At 38.5% G+C, this 18,900-nt stretch overlaps 3 protein-coding genes across 3 annotated transcripts in view; 2 read left to right on the top strand and 1 right to left on the bottom strand.

Annotated features, from left to right (window-relative positions):
- LOC146626563 (receptor-type tyrosine-protein phosphatase H-like) overlaps positions 1-18,900 on the top strand; it is a 447,591-nt gene that overhangs the window by 63,850 nt on the left and 364,841 nt on the right. The gene's annotated exons all lie outside the window — the stretch shown is intronic.
- mmp25b (matrix metallopeptidase 25b) lies at positions 616-12,851 on the top strand. Its single transcript, XM_085361748.1, has 11 exons — positions 616-638; positions 769-860; positions 2,080-2,212; positions 5,961-6,105; positions 7,775-8,079; positions 8,211-8,390; positions 9,688-9,772; positions 10,310-10,392; positions 10,522-10,674; positions 11,438-11,731; positions 12,586-12,851. The coding sequence occupies exons 2-11, from the start codon at positions 777-779 to the stop codon at positions 12,849-12,851; spliced, it is 1,728 nt and encodes a 575-aa protein (XP_085217874.1). The 5' UTR covers positions 616-638; positions 769-776.
- On the bottom strand, positions 15,195-17,536 carry LOC146626587 (carbonic anhydrase 4-like). The gene is made up of 9 exons (XM_085361356.1): positions 17,420-17,536; positions 17,025-17,100; positions 16,883-16,909; positions 16,624-16,794; positions 16,189-16,337; positions 15,974-16,069; positions 15,743-15,821; positions 15,484-15,647; positions 15,195-15,380 (listed from the first exon to the last, which is right to left on the bottom strand). The coding sequence occupies exons 1-9, from the start codon at positions 17,534-17,536 to the stop codon at positions 15,195-15,197; spliced, it is 1,065 nt and encodes a 354-aa protein (XP_085217482.1).

Genomic DNA, 18,900 nt, shown 5'->3' with positions numbered 1-18,900 from the left:
ACTTGGGGGTTACCATATGGTTCTCTGTGGGTAATAGAAAACCCATTTAGGGACCCTAAAACTACTGTTGGGCCTGATTGGGCACACCTAACAGGGGCCCATGTGGGGTCCATCATCCCCACACAGCTCCAGAGTGCTTAAGTTTTACCACTGTTTTGAACACTTAGCCATCTTCGACTGTGAGGCAGCTTCATGAGGCGTTTGAGGTTCCAACTGGAACTCTGAAACTTCTAACTTCAAATTGAACACGTCAAATTAAACGTGTAATGTGTACTGCGACTGATTTATACTTATGACTCGTTAAATAGCCATAAGCAGATCATTGTCCAGGCTCTATTCCTGGATATACTGCAGCTGGTTTTTAGTTTAAAAAAGAACTATTGGTAGTGATGTAAAAAACAAAGCAACAAAAAACAAGAAATATTTCCAGTGATCCAAAAACACGTATTTGTAGTATTGCATGAATCTCTCTACCTTGCCAGAGAAAATCAAATCCTGTTTTTTCTTGCTAATGCGACTTCACTATTGAAAGCCCTCAACTCTCATTTCCGAGGTAACTGGAACGCCTCAACAGTTCCCCGATCGATCCACCAAGCCTAGTCCCAAGAGAGACTGAAGCAGCTGAAGAAGAACAAGCGGTGAGCATCGTCTCTGTTCCCCTGAATATGTGCTGATTTAGAGAAAGCTGCGGAATTATAAACAAGAATCCTCCAAATATTACACATCCTGTTAATGATGTGGAGCACTTTTCCTCCTCTTTTCTTGCAGTGACTGGGATGGAGTTTTGCCTTCTGCTGTTAATGATATGGACCTTTACGGGAAGCACATTAGCAGGGCCTGACCAATACAGCAGAGCCGTGGTGAGTACAAAATATTCACGACACACAAAAATTCCTCTATGAGTTGTAAACGTTTATCGGCAGCTGTGTGGATTCCTTTGATGTATCTGAAAGTGGGGAGGAAAGTGTAGGGTATGTGTTACTTTTGCATCAGCTTGTTTTTGTATCCTTTTGAATCCTATATATCATATACATATAATTTTAATCTGACATTTAATGTGTACTTTATCGGAAATTGTATTTCCACGTGTTTTTCATTTCAGATGGTAAAATTAACTACCCACGGCAAGGGGTGTGTGTGTGTGTGTTTGGGGGGGGGGGGAGATAGAGGTATTTAATATGAGATTCTTGAGGTTTATAAGAATATATCAAACATATGAAACGCTTTGGGGACTTTCTTTTGACCATTCTGAGAGATTAGTCCTTCATCAGAAAAACCACTAGTTGTATAAATAGAATAGACATTACGTTACACACTTCACATGAAATGTGACGTGCAAGCACGATAAGCTTCCCACTTCCAGTTCCTCAAATATGAATTAATATCGCTATATTTCGTGGTATGTGTATATCATGTGTGGCTTGGTTATGAGAAAGAAAAATGTTTTACTTCTTTGATTGAAAAAAGAGCATAAATCCCGGATGACACTGCTGCAAATCTCACTGGGGGTAAATTATTTTATATATATGTATATATGTATAGATAGATAGATATAGATATATGTGTGTATATGTGTGCATGTGTGTGTGTGTGTGTGTGTAAGGGAGTAAGGGAGTTTGAAGGCAGAGATCAAAGAGGACGGTTGATGGAATAAGCCACCACCTTTTTCCTGTCAAAGTGCAGCTTGCAGGGTGGAGGACATGTAAGAGTACCGCAGGTTTCAAAATCACGTTCAAGAAAGAGATTTCATTGTTTCAGTGTATGTGTGTAAAGTGTGTATTTTGTGTGCTTGTGTGTTTTGTGGTACACACTGCTCTACAGCATTTATGCTATCAATCAACTTGCTTAACATAGAGAGGATCATGCAATGTTAATGAAAAAAAAGGGCTGCGCTTGTTCAGATTGATCCGTTGTCATAAGTGGAGCAGGATACAGTGCGTATCAAATACTCCTATGACATCAAAGTAGACCCTTGCTAGATATGACTGACTCACTGTGGTGAGGATGCATTTACATTTTCTAGCCTCATTAGTAATCAAGTTTGGGAAATCAACCAATTTCTTCTTGTTTTGTGTCCAGGACTGGCTCGGTAGGTATGGGTACCTTCCTCGTCCTGACCCACATACAAGTCAGCTGCTGACAAAAGAAGGGATTGAAGAAGCTGTTCGTACCATGCAGAGATTCGGAGGGCTCCGGGAAACTGGGAAGCTTGGTAAGTTATTCTTAACTCACATCTGTTAGGAGAATGTATTACTGTATTTATACACAATTCTTTGTGCAAAGCTCTCGAGTTACCCCTCATTTCTTTGCAATTTGCTTCTAAGGAGCCAGAGTGTTTTATAACTTTTTTAATCAATCAATAATTTTTTAAGTGGTCTTGAGCAATAGTTCTCCAAACTTTCTAGGGATAGTTCAGTGTTTTTCTTGGCTTTTCACTCATGTTTGTTAAGCCACTTATCTACATCTGCAATGATTCATTGAGTATCTCGAATAGGGATGGGTACCGGTGTCCGGTGCCATGATGGTTCTGACATAAACGGTAGTAACCAGACCGAAAAGCAGCGCACATTTCGGTGCTTTATTTCGGTGCTTTTTTTCCCTGAGCTGTGACACACTTCTAGCCAATCATTTTACGTTTCCGAGGATAGTAGGCGGGCCCAGGTACGTACGTTCTTTTATGCAGAGCTACAGATTAAAAATGCCCAAGGCTAAGCGGTCAAAAGTCTGGCTGTACTTCACAGCAAAATATGCAAACTCAGCAGCCTGCAACAAGTGCTTTAAGCTGATACTGTGATACTGTCAAAGGAGGTAACACCTCGAATCCGATGAAACACCTGGCGAGGCATAGCGTTTTTTTTTTAAAAGCCGAGAAATGCGCCGTATTTGATGGCAGCAGCAGCCGTTCTTCTCTGCGTGAGTAGCTTAATGTTGTTCGTGTGTAATTTACGTTGAGTAGGCTAACCACGTTATTACATTAATGCATGTAAGGTGAACTAGCAAACATCATCATAGCTACATGCGGCTGTCTTCTTGTTTGATGGCAGATACTCCCTTCACCCTGGCCAAAAAGGCTAAAATGACCAAAGAAAAAGAGGGAAACAGCTAAACATGAGAGGTTTTTGGACAAAGTTTGTATTTTTTCCATTGTTTAAGCACTGCTTCCAGCTAAGAGTGATACCATATATGCCCCATAGCTGCAGAAAAGGCTAACATTGTTATCTTTTTACAAAAAACCAGCTGACCATGAGAGGTTTTTGGACCAATTTTGTGTTCTCCATTCTTTAAGCACCGGTTTGAGCACCGTTTGAGCACCGGCACCGTTTCAAAAGTACCGATTTGGCACCGGTATCGGATAAAACCTAAACGATACCCATCCCTAATCTCGAATAACTTGATTATAAAATATCATAAATGCAAATTTTTTTGCTTCGATACTTTTTTTAATTCATGCTCAGTTGTTGCCATATAAGACATAGAGGTCCAGGTGTAGATGAGATAGATGGAGAATTCATGTGGATTGCAAAATACCTGAATTTACCATGTCAATTTTTAACTGACATTAAAAACTTTTACTGGGAAAAAGCTGCCAGGAGTCCTTCATCCAACCACCTGTTCATAAAACGGTTCATTCAGAGACTGAGGGACTTATTCTCCGACAATGTAGTTATGCCATTTGACCAAATGGTTGAGAAATATTCTCTCCCCAAACATGACTTTTTCCGTTACTTACAGATAAGGCATTATATTTTACAAAGTACTAACTTTAGTGAGAGTCATGAAGTCTCCCCTGTTGAAAAATTATTATTTTTAACAGACAAAGAGGTACCTGTGAATATATTTTACAATGCTTTATATTCTGTACTTTCAGTGATGTCACAGAGGCTTAAAGGCACATGGGAAAAGGAGTTAGGTATAGCAATTGATGATGAAGAATATAAAGATGTCTGGAGTTATGCCAAATCAATCTCAGTTTGTAATCGTACCAAAGCAATACAGTTAAAAATCATACACAGAATGCATATATCCATATCTCGCAGACATCATCAATATAATCCTACCCTTTCACCCATGTGCCTCAAATGTAAGACAGAAATTGGTACCCTAACTCACAGCTTCTGGTCATGTTTGAAATTGCAAGAATATTGGTGTAATGTGTTATCTGAAATGGAGACGATTTTCGGTTGTGAATTGGACCCTCTGTCTCTCATACTGGGCCTCCCCAGCCGGCGATTAATATCCAAGAATAATAGGAGATTGTACTGTGTTCTCACCTATGCGGCAAGGAAGAATATACTACTCCAATGGATTTATGAAAAAGCACCAACTATTAAAGGTTGGCAAAGAGTAGTGTTGGATCTAGTGCCATTGGAATATCTTACATGTATACTGCACTCAAAAACAGATCAATTCTTTAAGGTGTGGGAACCATACTTGAATTATGTGGAACCTGATGTTTCTAATATTATGTTACAAGGATTCTCTTGAGTGTTCAAACTGCAAAGTACTACTGGGACCACAGGTATTGTATTGTATTGTATTTTCTCTTTATTTATTTATTTATTTTTTAGATGGAACTGAGCTGGTGTTCTGTGCTTAGTTATCAGTCTATTTGTTTTTGTTTATTTATTTATTTATTTATTTATTTATTTATTTTTGGTTCTGAATTGTACACTTAATTATGTTATGTAATTATGTACTATTTGTGAAAACAGAAAAACTAATAAAAAAAATATAAATAATAAAATAACTAAATAAATAAATAAAGCTGTTCATAAATGTTAAGGAAAGCAAACATTGTAGCTGCTCCCATCCATCAAGCAGAAAAAAAGGCACCAAATCCAACAAATGAATCAGTTTGAACCCTTTTTATACACTTTATTACCTGCAGGTCATTGCAAAAACACATTGTCATTGACATTCACAGGCATTAGGTAGTTTTTTGCACCAAGGTTATTCCCAAAAAGGTATTAGCTGAAAGCTTGACATATCAAGAAATAACAACTGCAAATGACAAGAAAACGTCCCTAAAAAAAGAGTTCGGGCTATGTTGATGACATTGTATTTCCATATACACTACCAGTCAAAACTTTGGACATGCCTTCTCATTTAATGGCTTTTCTTTATTTTTACTACTTTCTACATCGTAGATACATACTGAAGACATCAAATATACAAAGCAAGATATGTGGAACTATGTAGCAAGGAAAAAATTGATAAAGTATGTCTCATGTTTTAGATTCCAGAAAGTAGCCACACTTTGCTTTGTTAACAGCGCTGCAAACCCTTGGCCTTCCCTCAGTGAGCTTCATGATGTAGTCACCTGAAATGGTTTTCACTTCACAGGTGTGACTTGTCATTTGTGGAAATTCTTGCCTTCTTAATGGGGTTGGGGCCATCAGTGGTGTTGTGCAGAAGTCAGGTTGGTACACAGCTAACAGCCCTATTTTTACAACTGTTAATTCATATTCTGGCAAGAACCAATCAGCTAAGTAAAGAGAAATCCATTTCAGCTGACAACCTCATGAAGCTCATCAAGAGAATAGCAAGAGTGTGCAAAGCAGTAATTAAATCAAAGGGTGGCTATTTTGAAGAATGTAAACTATAAAGCATGTTTTTAATTATTTCACATTTTTTGGTTTACTACATAATTCCAAATGTGTTCATTCATAGTTTTGATGCCTTCAGTGAGAATATACAATGTAAATAGTCATCAATATAAAGAAAAAACATTAAACGAGAAAATGTTTCCAAAACATTTTACTGGTAGTGTATATTTGCACATTTCAGCAATTTCCTTCTTCCCATTTTCACAGGAAAAATGCAATATAATTAGTGATGGCTCAAGACTTTTGCACAACACTGTACATTTTTTTTCTAGACAGGGGTCACATGAGGCCTTGCAGTTCTTGCAACACCTTCTTTCATTTCAACACATGATATTTAATCATCTTCTCTTCCAGACCCGGAAACGCTCAAACTAATGTCTAAACCACGATGCTCTCTTCCTGATATTGTCGGAAGAGACGACATACTGAGGAGGCGAAGGAGGAGGAAAAGATATGCACTATCAGGCCTAAAGTGGGATAAGACAGATCTCACATGGAGGTTGGTTTCGTGTGATGATTGTGACATTGTGGTTTTATCATATGTGTATGAATCATGGGAATATCCCAGGAACACTTGACATGTTTTTTACCCCATAAGTTGTCATGGCCAACAAGCTAGTCATGTTACATCAAATATAGGAACTAAGTCAGGATTAAAGAGGCATTTTATTGAGGAAGCTATCTGATAGTGTGTGGTGCTAACAGAATGATGTGTGAGTGGATGTGGCTCAAGTGGTAGAGCAAGTCTTCCACCAGTGCTCAGTTTGAATATAAGTACAACTATATAGCACCTTTCTATTATAGAAAATTTACCCACATGCTGAAAAAGAGGAGAACCTGTTACCATTTGAAGGTTAAAGGTTGAAGTAAGTGCTAGCATGCAGGATTTAAAAATTCTAAAGCTTTCCACTATGATAACTTGTGTTCTTGTGTTGTTGCACAAATATGAGAACAACAAGCCTATATTACAGCCTATAAATGCAGTGTTGCTTGGTTTCTCAATTATACAGAAGAAAATAGAAGATTAGGGCCACCAGAAAAAAAGAGAGCACATCTTTTTTTCTTCTTTTCCAGAATTCTGAGAAAAGAGTGGCCATAATCCTCTTCTGTACAATCAGATCCACCTATGACTTGAAATGTCGTATCTTAATAAGTCTACCTCAGCCAAATTTGAGGACTTTGCAAACCAGCATGTGGCATCAAAGTGACACCTTGGAATTTGATGTTTAAATTGTTTTTTGTTTTGTTAAATTTGACCTGTAACTTGTAATGAAGGAGAAAAAAATTGAGAAAAAGGGAAGGCTCCACTTTTAGATAACATAAGCCTTCTGCAAGGCCGAATTTTAATGACATTTTAATATGCTGTATGTATACAGCTGTGTATGTATAGGGCTGTGGATTCGGGGCCAATCGGTCCAGGGTCCATAATGCCGTTGGTGGAGGTGGCTGAATGGACCGAGGAGTGAGACAACGAGATCTTTGAGTAGTGGCATTTTTTGAAAACATTTATTAAACATGTAGTTTTAATTATATTATTACACATACTGCAAATGTGCGCATAAAAGAGTTGGCATTCTGTTTTTGAGGGTTACAAGCTTCATCTGACTGTCTAGATGACATATTGTGAAAGGTGACACAGTGCAGAAAGGTCAAAGCAAGCACGCTTACAGACACAGACATTACGTAGATTTATTTTTTAGGGTAGAGGTGAGACTTGCTTGTAACTGCAATTTGTACCTGCATAAGCAACAGATTTTGCAGAATGTGTGATGTTCCAGAGATAAGCGAGAAGGAGAACATCCACAGGAAACATCTGGCTCGGAGACGGTGAAAATGTCTCTTTAGGTGTGTTAAAGGTGACTTTCATTAACTGTAATTTATGCATGACATGTATCTGCCTGACACAAGAGGAGGCGTGAACCCTGATATATAAAAACCATTTGAAGTGTGCTTTCTAGCGGAGATTTATGCTGAGAATTGTGATGGTGTATTTCTTTCCACGCGTGTGTTTAATAAAATCATTGTTTTGACACATCTGGACCAGTGGTTGTTTGTCTCACACCTCAATCAAAAGAATTCGGGACAGTATTAAAACATCATGTGTGATTTAAAAAAAAGAGGAATGTGAAAAATACACAAGTCACAGCATTTAAGTTTTCTGTCTCCAGTATCCACAGCTACCCAAATCCCTCCACCTCCCCCGGCTTGGCTAACAATGACGTGGAAAGCCTCCTGACTCATGCCTTCAAAGCCTGGAGTGACGTGGCCCCTTTGAATTTCCGTCAGCTGAGGAGAGACAACAATGGGGCCACAGCTAACGGGGACATCAGAGTGTCTTTTGACCACATGTTTCACGACGATGGGTACCCTTTTGATGGGCAAGGTGGCACTCTGGCCCATGCCTTTTTCCCAGGAACACTTGACATATCTGGTGATACACACTTTGATGACGATGAGATCTGGAGCTCCGCAGGTATATAAAAGGATATGAAGAATACAAAAAACCTCATCATTCACTTACCCAGAATGTCCACTATCTAATTTTAAGTGGGTTTTCTTTGCTTTCTTGTGAAACGGTAACACTTTTCCTTCACACTTCCACAGGTGATAGCAGAGGTACTGACTTGTTCACAGTTGCAGTGCATGAGTTTGGCCATGCACTGGGCCTTTCTCATTCCTCCTCTGATCCATCCATCATGAGGCCGTACTATCAGGGTCCCGTGGAAGACATTGCCCACTTTAAACTGGCCATGGATGACAGGCTCGCCATCCAGCAGCTTTACGGTCAGTCTGACTAGTCGTACACTCGTCAAATCAGTATCTGGCACTTGATGATGTAAAAATAGTGGTGGAGTATTACACTCATATTGCCATATCATACCACTATTGTAGCAATAAATCTTTCTTCATATCCATTTGCCCTTTCAAACTGATTGTGAATTTGTGAATTATATTACTTGATTTTTTTTATGTAAGTTATATCAACCATCCATTTAACATGACCACAAGAGTTCAGCAATATAGCCTCAAAAATGTATCACATATTCCATGATATTTCAACATAGTTTTTGATAAGAATATTAATGATGATATTGAAAAAAATAATAAATATTTTTATATTGATGCTTACATTTAGCAACCTACATTATGTAGGTTAATGAACATCGTCTTCAATCCCTCTTTTTTAATGAGCAACAGTCACTGATTACCTACTAGCAAGCGCAGCTAGCCAGTGCTCTGAGCAGCACACCATGTAGTCATTTAAGGTCATTGTTTCCACTTTCAGCGGAAACAGTTTTCTTGCATATTTTGCAGGGTTCTCGCGCTCCCTTAAAGGCATGGCATATCAATATCGGTCATGGCTGATGGCTGTCCCTCACTGAGCCTTGTTCCTGTTAAAAAAGAGTTTTCCCTTCCTACTGTTGCCAAGTGCTTTCTCATCAGCGGTCATCTGATTGTTGGGGTTTTCTCTCTATTGTTATAGCCTTCTTGCCTTACAGTAAAGCACCTTGAGATGAGTGCTTTATGGTTTGGTGCTAAATAAATAAAACTGAAATGAACTAAATATGATATTTTTATATCACATAAAAAATGATACTGGGCTTATCACAGATGATATATGGCACAGTCCTAATGACCACTCTTGATTTGGGCAAATGTACATGGAGGACATGTGGTCCTGCAAATATAAGCTGTCTCTGCTATTTGTTTCTAGTTTATAAAATTGCACTTTACACTTAGGTTTTATAAAACTCTTACACAGTTGTTCTCAGATATTCATTACTGATATATTTCTGTTATAGCTTAATACGCTATAAAACGTAAAACGTCTACAAAAGATAAAAATAATACAGTAATGCAATAACACTGTTTTAATCTGGTTTTGTGTGCAATACTGCATTCATGCAGTGATGTAACTGAATATCTTCCTCATGTCTTAAAAAAGAAAAAGCCTTGCATCCTGTGTGACAAACACCTCTGCACACTGAGAAGAATGTGGGTTGCCTGCTGAGTTTTTCTTATACTGTCGTCAGCTTTCGTTTCCTCTTCCACAGTGTCTTCTGTCACTCTTCTGTTGCAGGTGTGAAAGATGCTGACCGACCAGGTGGTGATGATCCCCACTTCCCACGCCTGCCCAGTCCACCTCCACCGAGGCCAACACAGCAGTGAGCTGAACCATGGGAGGGATTGGGGGTGGGGGGATTATCTGGATTGCACTTTAATCCAGATAATCATCACATAATATTTGACTTTACAAGCTATGAATATACTATTAATGCATTCAGACAGAGTCACATAAAAAAAAAAGAAGAATGACTAATTAGGGAAGGCTGTGGCCCCTATCAGTCAAAAGGCTGATAGTTTGATACCCTGCTGCTGCAGTTTGCATGTCAACGTAAAGGGAAAGATACTAAAACCTCACGGCTCCATTGGTGTCTGAGCGTGTGTTAACAAATGTTAGACATTGTACTTAAGTATAGAAAAAACGTACTTGTATGAATGTGTGTGTTCCTGGATGAATGAAGCTTGGGGTAAAAATCTCTGTGAATATAATCGTAAGGTAGTAGTCTATTTAATTTAAGTGGTAGCTTAAAGACTCTCACTGTGGCATTCTTGGCCCCACAGCACCCTCTAGTGTATTTATCAAACAAATGCAGTAAAAGCAAAGTTTAACTTGATTTTGATTCAATTTTCTCTCCTAGTTCTGATCCATCATTCCAAGAGCGGTGTCAGGGAGGCTTTGATGCTATAGGAAACATTAGGGGAGAGGTCTTCTTCTTTAAAGGTATGAAAAAGTGGATCTGTGCTGAACAGAATAAAAAATACATCTCAATTAATTTTCCACATTCGTCAAAAAAATGTATTTTTATTTTATTTATCCGTGTTGTTTCTTTTGTGTCTTCTCTTCAAAAAGGTGCACAGTTCTGGAGAACCCAGCAAGATGGATCTTTGGTGTCCTTAAATCCGGCTCAGATCAAAAACTTCTGGATGGGCCTTCCAGAAGGAATAAACAAGATCGATGCTGTGTATGAGAGGAAGAGTGACAGCCGCATCATCTTCTTCATCGGTGAGAAGCTAAATCTTGTGGTTATGTATGGCCTCAGGTGATCTAATTTTGGCCGTTCAGAGACGTGAGAAGTGGGTGACTTCTCACGTCTGTTATATTTTAAACATGGTGGTTTTTTTGAGTGGGGGGTGAAATGTTAAATCGTATATAAATATTTTCATATACGTCATTTAGGTCAAGAAGTGTTTAGACAGTGATGCATTTTTTTTATTATTTTGGCTCAACACGCTGCCACAATAGATGTGAAGACGAAACAATTGAGATGCAACTGGAGTGCAGATTGTAAGTTTTTAATTAAGAGGCAGAACAAAAAAGGGTGTTAAAACAATGAGGATTTATTTTTAATATGTACAAATTAATATAATAATAATAATAAATAAAATACTTATTTTTAAACTTTTAAAGTCAGCCAATATGGTCCAGTTTGTCCTGGTGTTTTCTTTCTGTTCCAGGCTTTTAATGCTGCTGTTTTCTGCTGTTTTTGTATTTGGTCTTTCCTGCCTTCAGTTTTGTCCTCGCTAAGTGAAATGCAGCTGAAGACAATGTCCTGAACAGATCTGCCCCAGACAAATATTTTCACTTCTTTACATTCAAACCTTCTGCTGTATCTTTTGGGTCATTGCCTGTATCACTGGGTCTGTATTATCGGTACTTTCCAGTTTGGTTTTCTGCTGATAAACCGAAGAATTCACCAGGATATGGTTCCGACTCACATTAAGTGATTTTCTGTTGAAATATTCTGTTTTGCTTTCGCCATGTCCAGGAGCTCAGTACTGGGTCTTCAAGGACACAGTGGCTATGGCCGGTTACCCTCGGCCTCTCTCTGACTGGGGCATGAAGAAGAAGTCGGGTGAGACAGTGAACAGGGTGGACGCTGCTTTCAACTGGGCTCATAATGGCAAAACATACCTGTTCAGCGGAGGGGAGTTTTGGAGGTTTAACGAAAACATTGAGAATGGACAGAGGACCATCCAACCAGAGCAAGGATATCCACGGGAAAACACCCTATGGGAAGGAATGCCTGCCCATATCGATGGCATCATTAGCTGGCGAGAAGGTAACATTGTGTTAAAATGGAGACATATGTGATGATCTTCTATTACAAACTTGAGATCAGAGTTGAGCAATTCATTTCCCCAAGGGGCCACATGAGAAACTGGGCACCAATAAGGATTAAGCTTATTGGTACAGTTTCTCACTTGGCCCTTTGGGAAAATGAATTGTCCACCTTTGCTCTAGATAAATACACAACAATGATAGAGAAGTTATTTTGGGAGATAGCTTTTGTCAGCTGTCACACCCAAGACGCTCAAGGGAATGACGCACAGAAAGGAGTGGAAGAGCGCTGATTAAGATAAGAAGTTCTAAATAACATCTTACACTGAGATGCAACATGATTCAAGTAGATAAATGAATAAAGGAAAGATTCCTGCACAAAAAAATGCCATGTCATAGCCTATTTCATTACTTCATGTAGTATGAAAAGTAGTAGTATCACATCAAAGCATACTTTATATTAGAATGACAATCCAAATATGACTAATTTAACAGGTGGGTGATTTGTTGAAAATCAGTGGATGCCTCCCAGCTGACCCAGAAAGGGCTAATTTTTAATTTTTGTATTTATTTAGTACAGTAATTTTAGTATTTTTAATAAAGCTGTTGAAAACTTTGGCTTCAGGGTAAGAGAGCTTTTGAAATGACAGGATTTAGAAGTACACTTTCTGAGCCCTCATAAGTGCAGGAGCTAACCACATAACTACTTTGTAGTTACAAAAACTACAATGTGCTGCTGTCTTCCACTCCTTTTAATCAGCATCCAGTTTGTGTGGGTTGGTTTATTCATAATTTGATGAAACAAAATAACAGCTGCATTGCTTTTCGTGTTCTTTTTTTCTTTTTGTTGTTAAGGAAATACCTATTTCTTCAAGGATAATTCCTACTGGATGCTCACAAATGGAGACCTGAACCAAGATGATGTCACACCAAAATCCATCGCTGTAGACTGGCTTAGATGTCCAGCTCCTCCTTCAACTTCCACTCCAACAAATCCTCGATTCCCAAAAAAATGCACCTGCATCTTCTTGGGATCGCATTCATCGCTGAGAAGCAGCTCTCTCCTCTTGATTTTTATTTTGCTGCTAACCAATGAGATTATAAGAAACATGAGTTTGTAATTTTCTTGAGTCAGTGTTTACTTCTCCCTTTTTTCCACTGGCGGGTTATTAATAGAATGACTTTATGTCATCTTACTTGCATAAAGTTACACAATAGTTTCAAATTGAGTCCCAGTGGCAAAAAAAGCCTCTCTTAAACCCCCTGGGTTTTTATAAATACAGTTTCTCATCTGAAACATATTGCGACATTTTTGTATTGAATTACAATGAGCTTTACAGAAGAAAGAAACGTCATTTAACACCACACGCAAGCACACAGGTTACTTCTTCATAACAAGGTCTTATGTAACCGCCTTGTGCTTGGGGTGATAAAAAGGTAAATCAAACATACTTAACAGCAAAAGTCATTTTCATCTTTAAATATATCTATTTATAATTAGATTTTGGTGCTTTTGCTAAAATATCAAAATATATAGTGCACAAGCAGATCTGGATTATGGTAAATTGAATATTTTGTTTTTTTATATTTGTGTAGTTTTTACAAATGTACAATGTTTTGGTTGTTTTACATTGACATTAATAGCTGTCATTGTAGAATATTCTTAAGGCTGGGCTGTGTTAAGCTGAGATGCTTAACTTTGCAGATGAAACATACCAAATCCTTCAGTGGTTTTCACAGCTCGAGTCAGATAGACTTACTGTAAAGTGACAATATACATTTTGTAAAATCTCTGTGAAAGAAATCTTAAACAAAACCATTTATAAGTTATCAGAAACTATTAAAATGTCCTAATGTTGAATTTTATACTTTTGGTTTTGGTTTGTAGCTTTGTCTTTTGCTTTTAACACATATTTCTTTGGCGTCACTGCCCTTGCCACAAGTGTGAAGGCATGTTACCTCATGTTGTCTTATCTGGTTCAGATTCAAGATGTTTCATTTTCAATGATTAAATACTTGTCATTCTCCAGTGACAGTTCTGTTTGTGTGTTCAGTTACAGATTGATGATAGCATTATTAGGAACACCTCTCCCTGTTTGCAGGGACCTATTTATCTCAAGGACATCAAATACCGCCATTACAAAAAGAAGAGCAATGTGATAAGAATGCTCGTCTTGTGGCCTGAAAAATATGTTATAAAAATATGTTTCACTTAGTTAAAATCAAATTAACTGCAACCCCAACCTTTCATTGATAATACGGCTAGTTAACCATTACACACACACAGCCAAATCCTTCAAAGCGGTTTGAGTTTAAACAGGTCTGTTTGCCCTGCTTTGTTAGTAAATGGCATGGGTCATGCAAGGTTAAAACCAGTGTGGACAAATAATTGGCAGCTTCACAGGTTGGGAATAAAACTAGGGATCTTTGTTCTAAAATACATTGTTGAAGCACATTTTGTAAACTAGAATAGACACCTCTCAAAAGCTCAGACAGCTTGGCCTAGTTAGGTGTAACAAATGCACCTATGAAGCACTCCAGCCAGCTATGTATCATTTCAAAATTTCCAGAAACTTCCAAGAATTTATAAAAAGAGAGTAAAGCGGCACAAACATTCACAAAAATTTTTTAAATGCCATTTAAGAAGATCAGGAAAGTCAGTTTTCTTCATGTTGAAGCAATACAGTACAGTGTTAAGGACATAAGCAATGTGCATCACTGATAAACAATTTTTTTCATCTGAGAAAGTAACACACAAAACCTTCAAAACACGAACTTCATAAAGGAATCGGCATGTTTTCTTTTTTCATTTTGTGGTTTTAGCACAGTGCACCTCAAATGCAGCAGTAGCTGCACTAATGGAGGCAAGAAAGGTTACAATAGTTTAAAATAAATACAAATAACAAAGAAATAAAATCACCATATCCTTCAATCATCAGCTGGTAAACTAAACTAGTTGCATGTGCCAACATCAAGGTATATCATAACGTGTCACCAGATAGCAACACATTCTTATAATGCTGTATTTCATAACCACCAGAACTACACTGTAGATAGTGCAGGTGCATCCCTTTCTCACCCACGCCTAGCTCTGGCAGCTCAACAGAGATGTGGAACATGCCTTAATTGTTCACACCATGTTGGCCTCGCAAAATGAAAACTTGTGCATGTCATTGCATAAAGTAAACTTTGCATGCATGAGGTGCGTGCATGCATTCAGACTCAAATCTGATAACAGGTAAGTGCTTTGTCACAGGTAGCCATAATCAAGAGATATTGTTGAGAGATAACATTGGTGCAGAGGTAGCCTTCACCTTTAAAAATTGTTCTTCACACTTTTCGTGATTATGTCAAACACAGAGAGCTACACTAAAAATCAGCAAAGGTCAGTTTTAGTTAAATGGGGGAAAGAGCGAATGTTCTGAAGTGAGGCAACGGGTTGACGATGACGTTCTCTTTCTATTTTAGCTCCAAATCCAGCCCAGTGCAAGACTGAGAAGTAGCAGGCCAAGGGAGAAGCAGGTTGAGGAGGCAGAGGCCCTGACGCTCTGAGTTGACACTGGCTGTGCAGGCTGCAGGCTTCTGTAGACATTTGTCATGAGTTGTGACGTGCTGTTTTCGACACGCACTGTGGTGCTGAAGAGGTCAATCTGGTGATGATATTCCAATTAGCTTCATGAACCACTTATAGACCATCTGTGCTCGCAGCAATGACAATTAAGAGACAGAAGAAAGAAATGAAATAACACCTACCAGATCTTTGCTGACTTTAATTGGTTCCTTAAAAACGGTCCAGACCACCGCCTCATTACAAGTGGGGGTCGTCAAAGATCCAAGGTAGCGGTAATACTTAGTGCGATTCACACCAACGAGCAGGTCGTCCAGGGAAAACCCAGCTGCAATTGAAACTTTCTGGCCTGAAGACAGAAACAAGACCTATATGAAGGAACTATGGGTGACACAATTTAGAGTCAGAAAGAGGAGAGGAGGTTTTCCACAAAAAAAATATCACCTTTTTGTGTGATGTTGGCCAAGTAAGAGGTCAAATTGCGCCAGCTTTCTGGCTGGCCAGTTGAATTGCCTGACATTACCTGGAAAAAAAAGTATATATATATTTTATTGTTTTCCACAGCTCAGAAGAGGAAATGACCAACAAGGGACAACACCTCACCAAAATGCAGTGAGGTTGGAATACTGAATAACACAACAGGCATTACATCATCTCGTGCGCTGCTTCTCTTACCTCGATGAAGAAACCAAGAGCTGCGAGTCCGGTGGAGTCTTTGACGGCTAGACTTGTATTCCCATTGTAGGATGACTTGCTGTTCACAATATGCAGCTGGGAAAATTCATAAATTCATAAAGATCATACAGATGTTTGCTTGCTTATTTTATTTTATTTACAATTTTAATATGAATTTATCGAAGAAACACAGCAGCATCAAAATAAATCTGTACCTCCATAGGATAGCGCTTTCCATCCACTGTGTGCTCGGAGCCGGGCACAGAGGAGCCGTTGCCCCAGTGCAAGTGGAACTGTAGGCTGTCGTATTGCTCGGACAGGTCCCCTCCTGAAATCTTAACTCCGCTCTTAAGGGTCACTTTGACTGGAAGAAGGTGGAAAAACAAAAACAGAATAAGGTTACATCTAACCGGTGAGGAGTAAGAGGGAATGGTGAGGTGCAAAGGGGGTGCGTTTAGTTGTAGAAAAGAGAAGGGCGCTAAAAATTCCAGTAAGACAAGTTATCTTTATGATGATGATGATGATGATTATTATTTTTGTTAAACTAGGTCGAAATATATGTTTTGAAACACAAAGATAAAAAAAAAAAAAAAAACACCAACCCACAACAACAAACTTTTGTAAGCACTAAGCCATAAACTCGGGCTCACTTGTGTCGCCAGTATTTGTCATTGACGTCATTGCGGAGGTGTCGTCATACTTTACAAAAGTGAATTCAGTCAGATTGGCGTTTTGTGTGGCAGATGCTGAGACGATGTTAATGGGTGACTGTCGGGTGCCGTTGCAATATTCCGGGGAAATTGTTGACCAGGTTGTGTCATCTATGAGCAGAAAGAACACGTAACGTCACCGAGGAGGGGTCACTCAGTGGGCAACATATAATAGATAATGGAGATATTGGGTACTCACTGCAGGATGGGAGGTGATAACACCAGGCTGGATGAAAAAAGGGGTGAAAAAACAGGACATTCAGATTCCCATAAGTACAAATTCAGTGTAACAGTGAATTCAAAATATTTCATGAAAAAAAAGGCCTTTAGCTAATACACACCTATCGATCCGGATGCGCAGTGAGCGGCGGGTACGAGGACGCACACAGCAAGCGCAGCGACTACAAACAACTTCATCTGAAACGAGCATAAAAGCCACATTGTTTATAATCGCATATATATATATATATATATATATATATATATATATATATATATATATATTAAAATCATCAAAACGAAAATGTAGCTCTTGCAACACAAACATGAATCAATCAATCACAGGCTACTATATGGAATGACAAATTTACCTATATATAAACTTTGAAAGTTAAATTGCTAAAATTTAAAATGCTACAGTCTGATGTTAGTAGAGAAAAGAATGCAATACATGCATTTTTCAGACTGTAGCCTAATTCTTCCTTCTGTCCAGCTCACCTAAGCTGCAGTGTCTTACCTTTGATGCACCTGTGCGTCCTTTCAGCCTGTTGTCAGATGCAGCTAGCCTCAGCCTCCCTCTTTTTATTCCCTCAGTGCATCCTGCAGCTGGCCGGACACCGCCTCCATGTGACATGTGAGTTGGTCGTTATCCAAAAATTTCCGGAAGTACGATGGAGTATTAGGGCCACATTAAGAAAAAAAATATAGTGTCGATCATTTTGAGAATAAAGTCGATATTTCGAGATTAATAATTCAATTTTGCAGAAAAAAAGGTCGAAAAATTCATTCAAATTCATGATTAATAAGAGGACGTAAAGAGACTGATTGCTAACACAACTTATCAGTGTTTCCCTGGAAACCCAGTAGCCAATTCCCGACAGTATGCATTTTAACATTCATGAGTATTTACGCTTGCCTATTTTGGTCTGCAAGAAATTATTATTTTTTTCTTGTGTTTTTTTGTTGAAAGGTGTGAATGCAGCTTTGAATTTTGGAACTCGATCTATCAATAGTGTAGTTCGTTTTCGATGGCCGTATTTTAATTTTAATTAAATGACATACATTGCAACTAACAAGAATGCTATGCGGGTAATTACACTAACCAGTAATCTGAGATGCGTGTTCTACAGTTTCATCTTCTTGAATGATCCTGCGAGGCTGGTTGAACAATCAAAGCTTTGATTGTTATAGACATACTGGACACAGTAGCCTGCAGGTAATAGCTTCATTCTTCTGTCAAGCCTAATTATTAAAGCCATTCAGTTCATACGTTCATAATTTCATAATTGCTCAGAACTTCTCCGTAAAAAATACTCTTCTTCTTAAACTGGATGAGTTTAAGAGGTTTTTTGTGTTTTATTTGGACACAGCTAATGATGCTGAAGAGAACAGGATCTCCTCTGTTAATTTAGGTGAAATTAAAAATGAAAGGTCTATGAAGCATCTGACGTAGTATATTTAACGGTGGGACATGCCCTGAACACCTCACCCAGGAGCAGTGGCGGTCCTAGCCTGTTTGGCACCTCGGGCTAACACTCCCTCTGGCGCGCCCCCACCCCACCCCCACACACACACATAAAACATATTAACGATTGTACATTAACATAAAACTGCTGTCGAAATTCACCAGAGAAACACACACACACACACACACACACATGAAGAGAGAGAGAGAGTATGCACCGTATGCAAACAGCTACCAAACAGCCATCATAATTCGTCATACAATGAGAACAGGACAAATCAACAATTGACAATGACTAATTAATATTAAAATCTGTAACATAATATATTGTTTGGAGTTTAGTCTGTTACTGTTACTATTTTTACCATTTCTTTTTGGAGCAACTGTAACCCACATAATTTCCTTAGGGATTAATAAAGTATTCTGATTCTGATTGTTTCAGGATACATGACCTGCCATTATCCAATGACATATTTGCTTACCTCTATCTTTTGCTCGTTTCTCCTCTTCTTTTCTCTTTTTTCTAAACTGAG

The sequence above is a fragment of the Diplotaxodon limnothrissa genome, linkage group LG8 (genome assembly GCF_057381915.1).
Source record: "Diplotaxodon limnothrissa isolate DT_005_m linkage group LG8, D_limnothrissa_male_GT1.1, whole genome shotgun sequence".
Taxonomy (NCBI): Eukaryota; Metazoa; Chordata; class Actinopteri; order Cichliformes; family Cichlidae; genus Diplotaxodon; species Diplotaxodon limnothrissa.
The sequence above is the reverse complement of the archived record's forward strand: the minus strand, read 5'-3'. Positions and strand labels throughout refer to the sequence as shown.

Bases quoted from the DNA above. Each gene is read 5' to 3' on its own strand.
- LOC146626587 (XM_085361356.1), bottom strand. From the start codon at position 17,536: ATGTCACATGGAGGCGGTGTCCGGCCAGCTGCAGGATGCACTGAGGGA. The intron at 16,910-17,024 runs GTGTGTATTAGC...TTTTTCATCCAG, and splicing joins CTGCGCATCCGGATCGATAG to CCTGGTGTTATCACCTCCCA. The intron at 15,381-15,483 runs GTAGGTGTTATT...TATCATCACCAG, and splicing joins TTAAAGTCAGCAAAGATCTG to ATTGACCTCTTCAGCACCAC.
- mmp25b (XM_085361748.1), top strand. From the start codon at position 777: ATGGAGTTTTGCCTTCTGCTGTTAATGATATGGACCTTTACGGGAAGC. The intron at 8,391-9,687 runs GTCAGTCTGACT...CTTCTGTTGCAG, and splicing joins CGCCATCCAGCAGCTTTACG to GTGTGAAAGATGCTGACCGA. The intron at 9,773-10,309 runs GTGAGCTGAACC...TTTCTCTCCTAG, and splicing joins CCACCGAGGCCAACACAGCA to TTCTGATCCATCATTCCAAG.